General features: G+C 40.7%; 1 protein-coding gene across 1 annotated transcript; it reads right to left on the bottom strand.

Annotated features, from left to right (window-relative positions):
- Positions 1–252: 252 nt before the first annotated feature.
- Positions 253–12,211, bottom strand: LOC143301593 (uncharacterized). Its single transcript, XM_076615986.1, has 4 exons — positions 11,909–12,211; positions 7,349–7,429; positions 3,818–4,507; positions 253–285 (listed from the first exon to the last, which is right to left on the bottom strand). The coding sequence occupies exons 1-4, from the start codon at positions 12,209–12,211 to the stop codon at positions 253–255; spliced, it is 1,107 nt and encodes a 368-aa protein (XP_076472101.1).
- Between the last annotated feature and the right edge of the window lie 3,558 nt (positions 12,212–15,769).

A 15,769-nucleotide genomic window follows, 5' to 3' on the forward strand; every position in this document is an offset into this window, starting at 1 on the left:
TATGTTTTAGAACTAAGCCAGCTCAAAATAAATCAATTTGGTTAACAGAGCTACAAAAGAAAAAAATGTAATCAATTATATAACAATAACGTGCATTTCGCGATGAAAATACGATGTCACAATCTCTTATACAAGAATTGGAATGGGCTGCAGGAGCGACATTTCCAGCACTCATAGTTTTCCTTATTTAAGTCTACGGAATTAGTGCAGACCTTCAAGGAAAATGCTAACCTTAAGCAAAACTTAGCGCAGCTATGATCGGTCAAGCCACTCAGGCCTGGACCTCTGTGCAAAGGAATGCAGTAACACACGTCGCCGTCACAGCAACAGCAAGGCACACAGCTGCACACCATTGGTTAGAGCGCTGCATTCTCCCCCTGGTTTCCTGTGTTCGATCCCCGGTTCGGAGCACCTGGTGGTTGAAGGGTGGAGATGATTCCGATCTCCCAGGTCAACATTATGCTAGCAGTGCCTGAACCCCCTTCGTGTGTGTACGCACGCAGTAGATCAAGTACCCGCGTTGAAGATCCTGTAATCCTTGTCAGCGTTCGGTGGGTTATGGAAACAGAGAGAGAGAGAACACAGGCACATACCTACGTCTACCCAGACGCTTCGAACGGCAGAACAAAGATCATCTTGACGAGTCCGACATGGTGGAACGGCAGCGTGCAACACTGAATAAACTACAACCTTACCCAGTGCACACACACACACACACACACACACACACACACACACACACACACACACACGGACACACACACACACACACACACACACACACACACACACACACACACACACACAGAGACACAACAGCTGGTCAATCAACTATTGTCGCCACAGTGCTCCATCTCACTGAAGCCTTCACGTCCCCTGCCGTACAACAGCCTTCATAGCGTCACTTTAACCAGCTATCGACGTCGTACAGTCGAAGTCATGTGCATGTGTCATATAAACTGACTCAAGATACACATCTTCCCAGTGCGATGAAGGAAACAAATGTCAGGGTTGTGAAATACACATGACGTACAAGTGACACACAGGTCACCGGTGAAGGAGTTCCGGGAAAACACGGCACGACGCCAGACACGCATCCGGCGGCTGGTGAGGAGAGGGGGGCTAGGAGGGGGGCAGGGGGGGGGGGCGGATGGTACCCCGTGTGCCGTCGCGGGGTTCTTTCGGGGGTGCTTGGCGCTACCCTTCTCGCCGGGCTCTCTTCCTCCTTTGCCGCCGACTCCACAACAAAGTAATCAGCTCCACCACCACCACCATCACCGACAACAACACCATCAATAAAAACAACAATAACACTCCCAACAACAACCAAACACAAGACACAGCAACAAAACAAAACAACCCATTCAAGATAACCAACTACACCCCCCCCCTCCCTTTGATAAGTACTCTAAAAAAAAAATTTTTAAACCCTCACAAAACCCAACTCCACTCCACCACAAGACACAGTCATAGTTAACACTCAACACATTAACAACACAACACGCCACCCACATACCATCAACACAACACAACAAACGAGCAACCTCCTAAATCATACCACTACAAACCCCCCACTCCCACCCCACCCCTAAAATATCAACAACTACAACCCCGTAAAGATCGATCACAATAGCAACCCCTCATCACACATACAAATATCTCTCCTCAAACAACTCCCAACGAACAAACTTGACCTTAATTAAGGGTGTAGGTGCCAACAGGTGGTTAAACTCCAACTTTACACCATCCTCCTCCACCCTCGTTGATCCTTCCGTATCCACCTCACCCCCATCACACCACACCCCACCCACCGCCACCCCACCCCACCCCACCCCAGCATATCCTGTATTGTCTGGAGGTCGAGGCCGCCAAGTCAGTCAGACATTATTTTACCCTTCAAGTATGTTATTATTTACAGTTTGAATAAACTACTTAATACTCCGAAACAGTGTCACATGTTTAATATTTGATTGTTTGTCGTTTGGTAAAACTGCTTGATATTGCGAAACAGTTCGCTAAGGAGATTGAGAGTGAGGTAAACATTTTCTTGGGGCTTACAGTTCCTCAGTCACATTGCACGTTGTGGCTGTTGATTTGGTTTTCTAAACGAAAAGTATTGAATAAGAATTTTCCACTGAAAAACGAAAACTGAATACGTTCCAAATAAAAAACAATGTTCTTCACCTCCACCTCTAAACATCATAAATCGGACACGGCTGCAAGGAAGACAATGTTTATTTTTAAAAGCAAAATAATGTTTAATGTTTGAATTTTACAATAAAAACAAAATAAAAGAAATGAATGGCAACAGCTGTATCAATTTGCAATTCGACACCTTTCACGATTCGTATTTTAGTCAGGAGACTTCTTTATGCACATTTTCTGAATTTCCAAGTTTGTATGTTCATGATTAAAATGTCACAGTCTTTGGGAATATGTGCAAGAATCACTTATCTTAGGCACACACACGCGCGCGCGCCTGCGCGCTCTTTTGTTTATATAAACTTTCTCTACATACGTAAATCTTGCCAACAGCTTGTTAGGTAGATAAAACAGACAATTTCATATGACCCATTTTTCTTTAAATTACCCAAGTAACGGTGTTTACAAAGTCCCTCAGACATACGATTTTTTTTCTCCTCTGCATTCACTATCCAATATACATACTGCAGATACATGAGTTGATTATATTGTAAATTTCCTTTTGGAGCTACATATAACACACACAATCAACAGAACATGTTGATCAATCGCCAAAAGAGGAAAGTAGAATAGGTTGCAGTTCTGTATGGTGAGGGCTTTGGTTACGGCTGGAAGAGCGGGTGACTGTTCATAACGGGGTTGTTGGGCTTGCTGTGTCACTGACTGGGTGGATAACCACGTCTTGGAGTCAGGTAGGTTTCCGTGTTGTACAGACGTGAGGTGTAAGGTGTAATTTGTCTTGTGAGGGTTAAAATGTGTTTGAGTAAGTACCTCTTCTGTCCGAATATTTTCCCACAGTTGGTGCAGACATGTGATTGTTGTCCTGTCTGTGTTAAAATGTGTCTCTCTGAAACAATCTTCTCTCTAAAAGTTTTCCAACAGTTTCATTATATATGTTGTTTTTTCCTGTATGGATTACCTTATAGCTGTCCAAATCAGTCTTCCTTCTGAATGCTTTCCTACAGTTCGTACAGCTGTGTGGTTTTTGTCCTTTTGTGTTAAAATGTGTCTGTCTAAACCAGTCCTCTATCTGAATACTTTCCCACAGTTTGAACAGACATGTGGTTTTGTTCTGCATGAACTATAAAATGTGTCTGTTAAAAGAACTCTTATGTCTGAATGCTTTTCCACAGTTCATGCAGACATGTGGTTTTTGTCCTGAATGACAGACCATGTGTCTTTTAAGTTATCTTTCCGTTTGAAAGTCTTTCCACACACCGCACAGGAGTGTTGCTCATTCTGTCCCAATATTTTCCCACAGATCGTCAAGACATGTGATTGTTGTCCTGTGTGTTAAATGAGTCTGTCTGAGCCAATCTTGACTCTGAACCTCTTCCCACAGTTTCATTATATATGGGGGTTTTTTCCTGTATCGATTGCCTTAAGCTCTCAAAATCAGTCTTCTGTCTGAATGCTTCTCCACAGTTCGTACAGACATGTTTTTGTCCTGTACGTGTTAAAATGTGTTGGTTTGAACCAGTTCTCTGTCTGACACGTGGTTTTGTCATGTATGAACTAAAATGTGTCTCTTTAAAGAACGCTTATGTCTGAATGCTTTTCCACAGTTCGTGCAGACATGTGGTTTATGTCCTGTATGGATTGCCACATGGCTGACCAAATTAATCTTCTGAGTGAATGCTTTTCCACATTTCGTACAGACGTGTGGTTTTTGTCCTGTATGTGTTAAAATGTGTCGATCCAAAGCAATTTTCTCTCTGAACGCTTTACCACAGTTTGAGCAGACATGTGGTTTTTGTCCTGTGTGTATCAAATTGTGTCTGTCTAAAGAACTCTTCCATGTGAATGCTTTCCCACAGTAAATACAGACATGTGGTTTTTGTCCTGTATGGATTCGCATATGGTTGTCCAAATAAGTCTTCTGTTTGAATTCTTTTCCACAATTCATACAGACGTGTGTTTTTTGTTCTGAATAAATCAACATGTGCTGTTTGAAATCGGCTTTCATTTTGAAAGTCTTTCCAGGCATGGTGCAGGAGTATTGCTCAGAACGAATCAAAGTTTTGTACTGGTTGGATTCAGATCTGTAAGATATATGGCGGTTATGTTGGACAGTTTCGTTGTTGTATCCAGAGATACAGCTCTGTGTAGATCCGTCTTGACTGCATTCAGCAGCGTGTGAAGTGTCTTGGCTGTCAACCGTGATATCAAACTGGTTAGTATGGTCCACATTTCTGTCAACACTGTTTCCAGTCACATCAACATCCTGGGAAATGTGACGAGTGTCAACCTTGATATCAGGGTGGTCTGTGATTTTGCCAGCACTGTCTCCAGTTGCACCGTGAACCTGGGTAGTGTTTGGATTGTTGGTCATCAGATCAGGATGATGTGTGTTTGGGTTAGCACTGTTTCCAGTTGTACTGCCGTGTTCTTCAGTTTGAAAGTTGTTCTTCTGAGTTGTGCCTTCATTGTATAGTGTGCTGCTATCATTTACCCCAAGTAAATCACTGAAGAATTCAGCTGCTTCAAAGATAAAATCATGTATATAAGAGTTGTTGCTTATTATGTTGTCGTCACCGCTGGTTGTAAGAACATTATCCTGGGGCTTGTCATTATTCAGCCAAGTGGGATCGATGTTGTTTTCAATTGTGCTATCCATGCACTCAGCTGATTCACAACTAAATCGAAATTCGTCTAGCTTGTTGTCACTTGTGCTATGGTTGCCTGCATTCATATGATGGTCAACACTTGTCGTAATATTGTCATCTTTGGTTGTACTACTGCTGTACACAGCTGTACCAAAGCTGTTCATTCTGATGTCATTGCTTCCTTCAGCTGCAGTCCTTTCACGTTTTTCGTTGGATCCATGACTGACACTCTGAGGTTCACTATGGCTGTCTGCTGTTCCATTAAAGTCTAACGATGGACCATGTGCAGTGGATTCTGTGCCACTCAACTGTGGGAGGTTGCTGCTGATGTATCGCTGGGAAGCTGGAATAAGCTGCAACAACGCGAAGTTCTATTCATTAACTGTGGACTAATAATAATAACATGTAATGTTATTATTATTATTATCATCATCATCATCATCATTATTATTATTATCATCATCTTCAGCAGTGGTAGTAGTAGTGAACGGTCTTTGTACTTTAGTTTTTTGTTTTCAATTTCTTGTATTTTCCCTATAGAATTTAATTTCTGTTAATTCTTGATGTTGTATTTTCTTTGAGTCTTGGCTAACATTCGATGTGTAGGATTGAGACTTTTATTTTTGTGTCTGTGTGTAATAGAGAGAGAGGGGGAGAGAGGGAGGGGGGAGGGAGAGAGAGAGAGATAGTTTTTTTCTGTTTTTTTCTCTTTTTTTTTCTTTTTTTTTAAAGAGAGATGGATGACAATTTTAACGTCCATTTTTTTTTTTCCCCAGTAACGTGACTCAACATCAGTTAAGCAAGTGCAAAATTTGGATGCGGCTGTCAGTTTTTTTTCCTGACATCAGTCTCCAACAATGAAACTCAATAACAAATGATAAAATGATGTTAACTTATTTTTTCCACATGCCTTGATTCAGTAAATGAAAAGTTGTATGCTTTTTCTTGTATGGGTGATTCATTCCATAATTGCTATTGATTACAATGATATAGTTATGGAATGCTGGGTATTGGTCTTGGTTATGACTTCCATATGTTATTGTTAATGTTGACTGTATTCAGATTAAAAAAAATCTTCTTTTTTCTTTTTTTTTTCTTTTCCATCTATTCTGAATTGTCATATTAAATTTATGTACAAAATAAAACGGTGGTCGACCCAAGAAAGTCCGGGAAAACACGAAAAAAAACCAAAAAAAAACTGTGGACTAATATGGCAAATGTGTACGTCTTAGATGGTTTCAATTAGTTTCTTTACAATTTCCACATTGAGCAACTGCTAATCCTTTGACACTGGCCCCATCTCTGTCATTGCATACAATGATTATATGTACAGCCTAGAATCTTTGCTATCGATTGGCAGATGAAAAATGCGTTCAAACTGAGAGAGATGTAGAGAGAAGGCGGAGACAGAGAAACAGACAGACAGACAGGCAGACAGACAGACAGAAAGACAGGCATATAGATAGATAGATAGATCTCTTTTTTTTTTTTTAAACCGTGCTGATTTCCGCTTCTGAATACCTCCCCCAAACACCATGTTACAGAATCAAATCTTATGGTATTGTACCCATACTCAGATGTATTACTGTACTTGTATTCAGGATGGATCGGGTATTATGTGTGATAGGTCCAGTGGTTGTTGATGTAAAATCAGTACGTTTACATATATAATCAGTGATGATACCATAATTATATGGACTTACATTACAGCTGGAGCCATTTGTATCATGGGATAATCCTGTGATGTCATGGCTTGATCCACTTGTACTGTGCTGGTATCCAGTGATGCCACCATGGTTGGATCTGTTTGTATAATAGTTGAGGTCATGAGAGTATCCGTTTGTAGGCTGGTTGTATCCAGTTATGTCATGGCTGGTTCCACCTGTGTTCTGGTTACAAACATTTGTATGATAGTTGCAATCAATGAGGTCATGGCAGTATCCGTTTGTATTCTGGTTGTATCCAATTAAGACATTGTTAGCTCTACATGTATTTTGGCTATATCCATTTGTATCATTGTGTCCAATGAGGTCAGGGCTTGATCCATTTGTATCATGGTTACACGCAATGGTGTGATGATGGTTGATCCCATTTCTGTGGTGGTAACCTACATGTGTATGTTGGTTGTATCTAGTTGTATTATACTTATATCCAATAATGTCATGGCTTAACCCATTTGTTTCACAGGCATGTCTGATGATATCATCGCTGATCTGGTTAATGTTCTGGTTATACCCAATTGTATCGTTGTTGTATACAGTAATGTCGAAAGCGGATCCCCTTAAACTGTGGTCATATCCACTGATATCATGGCAGGAATCCTTTGAAGCATGAATATATCCAGTTATGTCTTCGTTTTTTCGCATGCCGCCATAGTTGTCACAGTGTACATTTTGCCTGAATCTTGCAGTGTTATGGTGTGTATGTTCACAGCCATCACGGATATATCCTTTTGTACTGGTGGTATTTCCAGCTGCATTAGGGATGTATTCAGCTGAGTCATACTCCTTTACAGTTGTATCAGTTGTATTCCAGTGTACCGATGGCATGTTTGTGGTGATGTCTGCGATGCTCAGCTGCTGATGACGTCTGATGAGGGAGTCTTGTATGGTGGGAGTCATCTGTAACACCACCACATTCCTGTCACATTGTGTTTATGATCGTACGTATGTCTATCTCTCTGTCTGTCAATTTGCAACTCTCTTTCATGGTCTCTTTTTATGTCTGTTTCTGTATGTCTCTCTCTGTCTCTGCCTCTCTCTGTGTCTGTCCCTTTCTGTCTCTCCACACACACACACACTGTTTATATATGTATATATATATATATATTTATATATATATATATGTGTGTGTGTGTGTGTGTGTTTGAATCATTTTTGCATGACTGCTTTTAAGCAAGTTTTATTGGTATAGTAACTTCCTCCGAGGTGGCAAAATGGTTAAGACCCTTATCTGCCCATACAGAGTCCGTGTCACGCTCTCTCAAGTTTGAATGTAAAATCAACCTGAGCGTCTAGTCATCGGGATGAGACGATAAACCTGTGGTCCTGTGTGCAGCATGCACTTGGCGCACTTAAGAAGATCCTTAGGCAACGAAAGTGTTGTTCCATGGCAACGTTCTGTAGAAGAAATCATTTTGATAGGTAAGTCCTCTCTCTCTCTCTCTCTCTCTCTCTCTCTCTCTTCCACGCACACCACACACACACATACACACACACACACACACACACACACACACACACACACACACACACACACACACACACACACACACACACACACACATTCATCCCATTTGTTCACACACTAAACTCCGATGTGACCTGTATTGCATCATTATTCTCATCAGAACACGAACGTGAACTCGAATTGGCTAGATTTATTTCTGAAGCTTTAAAGTTAGTGTAGAATTGCAGAGATAACCACTTAAGGGAATAAAACCTTAAGTCAGGGATGAATACATCTGAAAACAATAAAGATTCGTTCGTTCTTTCGTTCGTTCGTTTTCTCTCTCTCCCTAACACTTTCAGTTTCAAACACAAACACTCACACACATACCCCCACACACCGGCAGACACACGCACACTCCCCCCCCCGACCCACCACCCACACCGCCACCCCCCACACACATACAACCACAACATTCTATTCACAAGCACACATACTTGTACAGATATGCATTAACACAAGCACGCACCCCTCTCACTAACTACCTTCTTTCCTACACTCAGAGAGAGGTACAAGACACAAGTGTTTAAATAACATGCGTCAGACATCATTACGATACAGCTTTGTAATTTGATTGTAAATACTGCATATAGGAAAATTTACCAATAAATTATTCATGTCTACCTTCCGCGCACACAAGCCCCCTCAAAAAAAAGTATTTAAAAAATATCACCAGCTTCCATAGAAAGAAGCCCTTATAGTAAGGGAATGTAATGATATGTCTTTTCCCCGAAATATTTGAAACTTTAGTTCATTACACAGAAACCTTGTATAGGTCAATATCTTCGTTGTTTCCTCCTCTTCACACCTTTCATAACCTTATGCACTACTTGAAGTACACGCATCTTCTTTTGCATTCGATCGTTTCAGTATATCGTTTTTTCAACACACAATACACAACATGTTGACATTACTAATGCTGTATAAACGAAGGGGGGCACAGAAGGAAATGCTTACAAAATATTAAACATTTCAGTTCCATGCAGTATTATGATGATTTAGAAAAAAAAAAAAAAAACAGACTGAAAGAAAAGGATGGGAAAAATAAGAATGAAACAAAAAAGAATACAGACAGACAGACAGACAGACAGCAGACAAGACAAGTGCACAGACTATAGATAGATAAACAACAAGACACATGGACAGAGAAAAGGATTGAATGAGGGGTGTGGGGGCGTGGGGGGGTGGTGAGGCATGATGATAGACAGACTGACACAGAGAAATGGAGAGTCACAGGTACAATAACTGGAGAAGACTTAGGAAATGACAGACAGGTACACAGTCAAACAGACAGACAGACATAGATGGTGAGAAAGAGATTGATGAGGATGGGGAGCGAGAAAGACAGGTATGAGGAGAGAGATGGACAAAGAGGTTGAACATGAAACAAAGGGACACACTAAAACGGTAGAGAAATAGAGAAGTGAGAGAGAGACTGAGAGAGACACACACAGGGAAAGAGAGACAGAGACAGAGAGAGATTTACCTGATCCATCCTTCCACCGTGACTCAAGCTCAGAAACTGATTCTTTGGCAGAAACACAAAATGACTGTGCTCTTAAAGGAAAACCACCACTGAGTTCCAGTTCATATTATGTTTTACGTTTTTGCAAAAGGCATTGTTTTCTCCATGTGTGTGTGTGTGTGTGTGTGTGTGTGTGTGTGTGTGTGTGTGTGTGTGTGTGTGTGTGTCTGTGTGTGTGTCTGTGTGTGTGTGTGTGTGTGTGTGTGTGTGTGTGTGTGTGTGTGTGTGTGTGTGTGTGTGTGTGTGTGTATCTGCGTATGTGTGTGTGTGAATGTGTGAATGTGTGAGTGTGTTTGTGTGTTCGCGTCATGTATGTATTTGTGTATGTAAGTATGTCCCTCTGTCTGTGTGTTTGTCCGTTTCTGTCTCTTAGTCTGGCTGCCTGGCTGCCTGCCTGTCTGTCTGTCTGAATGTATGTATTTATGTATGTATGTGTGTACGTTTGTTTGTTTGCTTGCTTGTTTGTATGCAGGCATATATGTATGTATGTATGTCTGCTAGTTTGTCCTTCCGTCAAACACCCTCCCCCCCCCACACACACACACCCCTCACACGCTCAGACGCATACACATTCCTAATTTCAGTGATTAAATACACACTATGAAAAAGAATACTGTGCAAACATAAAACCTTCCAACATCGACAAAATGAAAAAAAATCTACACTCCTTCAAAACAAACACCCACATACAAATTTAATGAAAATTTACAATGGGAAGAGTCGCAGAAAGTCCTCCTGGGAGGTTACACCATGAAAGAAAAGTAAAATTTCACTTCAGATACATCGATACCACTGTTAAGATTTGGTTACCCTTCTAATATGATATTGTTTGTAGTTTGAATATACTCCTTGATATTCCAAACCAGTGTAACATGTTTGATCTGTTATTGTTCGTCGTCTGGATATTCTGCGTGATATTCCGAAACAGTGTTACCCTTTAAATATATCATTGTTTGTAGTTTGGATATACTGACTGATATTCCAAAACAGTTCGCTAAGGAGAGATTGAGAGTGAGGGGAACACCATTTTCATGGGGCAGGGAGGGGGGCCTACAGTTCCTCATTCACATTGCACGCTGTGGCTGTTGATTCTGTTTTCAAAACGAAAAGTATTGACTAGGAATTCTCCACTGAAATACGAAAACCGAGTGGGTTCCAAATAGAAAAAGACTGTTTTCTTCACCTCCACCTCTAAACATGATCAGTCGGACACGGCTGCATGGAAGACAATGTTTATTTTTAAAACAAAATAATGTCTGATGTTTCAAATTTACAATAAAAACAAAATAAAAGAAATGAATGGCAACAACTGTATAAATTTCCAATTCGACACCTTTGATAATTCGTATTTTACTTAGGAGACTTCTTTATACACATTTTATTAATTTTAAAGCTTGTATGTACATGATTAAAATGACACAGTCTTTTGAAATATGTATAATTATCACTTATCTTCAGAACACACACACACACACACACACACACACATACAAACACACACACACGCGGCTATATAAACATCCTTTACATACGTAAATCTTGTCAACAGTTTGTTAGGTAGATAAAATAGACTATTTCATATGACCCATTTTTCTCTAAATTACCCAAGTAATGGTATTTACAAAGTCCCTCAGACATACGATTTTTTTTCTCCTCTGCATTCACTATCCAATATACATGCAAATAACTACAGATTCGTGAATGGGTTATGTTGTAAATTTCTTATTTGTGCTCTACATAACACACACAATCAACAGAACATGTTAATCAATCGCCAAAAGAGGAAAGTAGAATAGGTTGCAGTTCTGTATGGTGAGGGCTTTGGTTACGGCTGGAAGAGCGGGTGACTGTTCATAACGGGGTTGTTGGGCTTGCTGTGTCACTGACTGGGTGGATAACCACGTCTTGGAGTCAGGTAGGTTTCCGTGTTGTACAGACGTGAGGTGTAAGGTGTAAATTGGGCATTGTGGGGGTTAATATATGTTTGCGTAAATACCTTTTGTGTCCGAATATTTTCCCTTAGTTGGTGCAGACATGTGACTGTTGTCCTGTGTGTGTTAAAATATGTCTGTCTAAACCAATCTTTTCTCTGAACGCTGTCACACAGATTCATTATTCATGTTGGTTTTGTCCTGTATGGATTGTCTTGTAGCTGTCCTACTCGGTCTTCCGTCTGACTGCTTTTGAACAGTTCGGACACTGTGTAGTTATTGTCCTGTATGTGTTAAAATGTGTCTGTCTAAACTAGTACTCTATCTGCACGCTTTCCGAGAGTTCCGACAGACATGTGGTTTTGGTCTGCATGAACTAATATGTGTCTGTTTAAAGAACACTTATATTTGAATACTTTTCCACAGTCCGTGCAGATGTGTGGTTTATGTCCTGTATGGCTTAACAAATGGGTGTTCAAATTAGCCTTCTGTCTGAACGCTTTCCCACAGTCCGTGCAGACATGTGGTTTATGTCCTGTATGAATTAACATATGGGTGTTCAAACTAACCTTCTGTGTGAATGCTTTCCCACAGTTCGTACAGACGTGTGGTTTATGTCCTGTATGAATTAACATATGGGTGTTCAAACTAACCTTCTGTGTGAATGCTTTCCCACAGTTCGTGCAGACATGTGGTTTATGTCCTGTATGGATTAACATATGGTTTTTCAAACAAGCCTTCTTTCTGAATGCTTTCCCACAGTTCATACAGATATGTGGTTTATGTCCTGTATGGATTAACATATGGTTTTTCAAACAAGCCTTTTGTGTGAATGCTTTCCCACAGTTCGTGCAGACATGGGGTTTATGTCCTGTATGGGTTGACATATGGGCGTTCAAACTTGTCTTCCATGTGAATGCTTTTCCACAATTCGGACAGATGTGTGATTTCTGTTCTGAATGACAGACCATGTGTCTTTTCAAGTGATTTTTCCGTTTGAAAGTCTTTCCACACACTGCGCAGGAGTGTTGTTCAAAATGAACCAAAGTTTTATAATGGTTGGATTCAGATCTGTCAGATATATGATTGTATTGTCGGACAGTGTTCTGGTTGTATCCAGAGAGATAGTTCTGTGTGGATCCGTCTTTACTGCATTCAGCAGCGTGTGAAGTGTCTTGACTGTCAACCATGATATCAAACTGGTTAGTATGGCCCACATTTCTGTCAACACTGTTTCCAGTCACATCAACATCCTGGGAAATGTGACGAGTGTCAACCTTGATATCAGGGTGGTCTGTGATTTTGCCAGCACTGTCTTCAGTTGCACCGTGATCCTGGGTAGTGTTTGGATTGTTGGTCATCAGATCAGGATGATGTGTGTTTGGGTTAGCACTGTTTCCAGTTGTACTGCCGTGTTCTTCAGTTTGAAAGCTGTTCTTCTCAGTTGTGCCTTCATCGTATAGTGTGCTGCTATCGTTTCCCCAAAGTAAATCATTGATGAACTCAGCTGCTTCAAAGACAGAATCATATACTTTAGAGTTGTTGCTTATCAAGTTATCATGTATAGTTGTGTTCTGATTACCTGCATTCATTTGATGGTCAACACTTATCGTAATATTGTCATCTTTAGTTTTGTCACTGCTGTACACAGCTGTACCAAAGCTGTTCATTCTCACGTCATTGCTTCCTTCAGCTGCAACATAGTTCTCTGCAGTCCTTTCACGTTTTTCGTTGGATCCATGATTGACATTCTGAGATTCACCATGGTTGTCTGCTGGTGTATTAAAGTCTAACGGTGGACCATGTGCAGTGGATTCTGTGCCGCCCAGCTGTGGAAGGTTGCTGCTGATGTATCGCAAGGAAGCTGGAATAATCTGCAACAACACCAAGTTCTAGTCAGTTATTGTGGAGTGGTGAAGCAAATATTTATTTCAAGGGTGCATTAAATGGGTTTCTTTTAATTTTCCACGTTGAACAAGCACTAATGCATTTACAATGTATGTATAGTCTAGACTCTTAGCTTTGATTCCAGAAGAAAGTATATCATGTCGATTCGCAGATGAAAAACTCGTTCAAACTGAGAGAGATGGAGGGTGAAGGCGGGGATAGACAGACAGACAGACAGCCAGCCAGCCAGCCAGCCAGCCAGCCAGCCAGCCAGCCAGCCAGCCAGCCAGACAGCCAGCCAGCCAGCCAGCCAGCCAGCCAGCCAGCCAGCCAGCCAGACAGACAGACAGACAGACAGACAGACAGACAGACAGACAGACAGACAGACAGACAGACAGACAGACAGACAGACAGACAGACAGACAGACAGACAGACAGACAGACAGACAGATAGATAGATAGATAGATAGATAGATAGATAGATAGATAGATAGATAGATAGATAGATAGATAGATAGATAGATAGATGGATGGATGGATGGACTGATTGATGGACTGACTGATATTTGAAAAGAGAAGGTGGGGAAACAGAAATAATAAGAAAAGGAAGAAAATGAGATGGCATTTAAAAAAGACGTGCTGACTTCCGCTCATATATTGTGAATGCCTCCCCAAACACCATGTTACAGAATCAAGTGTTTATGGTATTGTACCCATTCTCAGACGTATTATCAAAGACTGTACTTGTATTCAGGATGGATCTGGTATTATGTGTGATAGGTCTAGTGGTCGCAGATGTAACATAGATATAATGTTTTATGTTATCAAAAGCGTTTTTGTAAAGCACCTAGAGCAGATTTCTGGATAGTGTGCTATATAAGTATCCATTATTATTATTATTATTATGTAAAATCAGTACGTTTACATATATAATCAGTGATGATACCATAATTGTATGGACTTACATTACAGCTGGAGCCATTTGTATCATGGGATAATCCTGTGATGTCATGGCTTGATCCACTTGTACTGTGCTGGTATCCAGTGATGCCACCATGGTTGGATCTGTTTGTATAATAGTTGAGGTCATGAGAGTATCCGTTTGTAGGCTGGTTGTATCCAGTTATGTCATGGCTGGTTCCACCAATATTCTGGTTATATACATTCGTGTAATAGTTGTATTCAGTGAGATCATGGGTGTAACCATTTGTAACCTGTTTGTATCCAGTTGTGTCAAAACCGGTTCCACCTGTGTTCTGGTTACATCCGTTTGTATAATAGTTGTATCCAACGAGGTCATGGGAGTATATGTGTGTATTCTGGTTGTATTCAGTTAAGTAATTTCTGGCTCCATGTGTAATTTGGCTACAACCATATGTATTACAGTTATATTCACTGTTTTTATAGTGATTGTATCCAACGAGGTCATGGCAGTATCCGTTTGTATTCCGATTGTATTCAGTTATGTTATGGCTTGTTCCACCTATATTATGACTACATCCAGTTGTATAACAATTGTATTCAATGGGGTCATGGGAGTATCCGTTTGTATTCTGCTTGTATCCAATTATGACATTGTTGGCTCCATGTGTATTTTGGTTTATTAGGTTGTCGTCACCGCTGGTTGTAAGAACATTATCCTGGGGCTTGTCATTATTCAGCCAAGTGGGATCAATGTTGTTTTCACAACTGAACTGAAGTTCGTCAAGCTTGTTATCGGTTGTGTTCTGATCGCTTGCATTTATTTGATGGTCAACACTTATCGTAATATTGTCATCTTTAGTTTTGTCACTGCTGTGCAGAGCTGTACCAAAGCTGTTCATTCTCACGTCATTGCTTCCTTCAGCTGCAACATAGTTCTCTGCAGTCCTTTCACGTTTTTCGTTGGATCCATGATTGACATTCTGAGATTCACCATGGCTGTCTGCTGGTGTATTGAAGTCTAACGGTGGACCATGTGCAGTGGATTCTGTGCCGCCCAGCTGTGGAAGGTTGCTGCTGATGTATCGCAGGGAAACTGCAATAAGCTGCAATAACACCAAGTTCTAGTCAGTTATTGTGGAGTGGTGAAACAAATATTTATTTCAAGGGTGCATTAAATGGGTTTATTTTAATTTTCCACATTGAACAAGCACATTGACTCTGGTCCTGTCCCTTAAAATATTTTATACAATGTATGTATAGTCTAGACTCTTAGCTGATTCCAGATGAAAAACGCGTTCAAACTGAGAGAGATGGAGGGTGAAGGCAGGGATTGATATACATACATACATACATGCATAGACAGACAAACGGGTGGATGGATGGATGGATGGATGGGCTGATTGATACTTAAAAAGAGAAAGTGGGGATGTAGAAATAATAAGAAAAGGAAGAAAATGAGATGGCAT

Source organism: Babylonia areolata, chromosome 27, assembly GCF_041734735.1.
Source record: "Babylonia areolata isolate BAREFJ2019XMU chromosome 27, ASM4173473v1, whole genome shotgun sequence".
Taxonomy (NCBI): domain Eukaryota; kingdom Metazoa; phylum Mollusca; class Gastropoda; order Neogastropoda; family Buccinidae; genus Babylonia; species Babylonia areolata.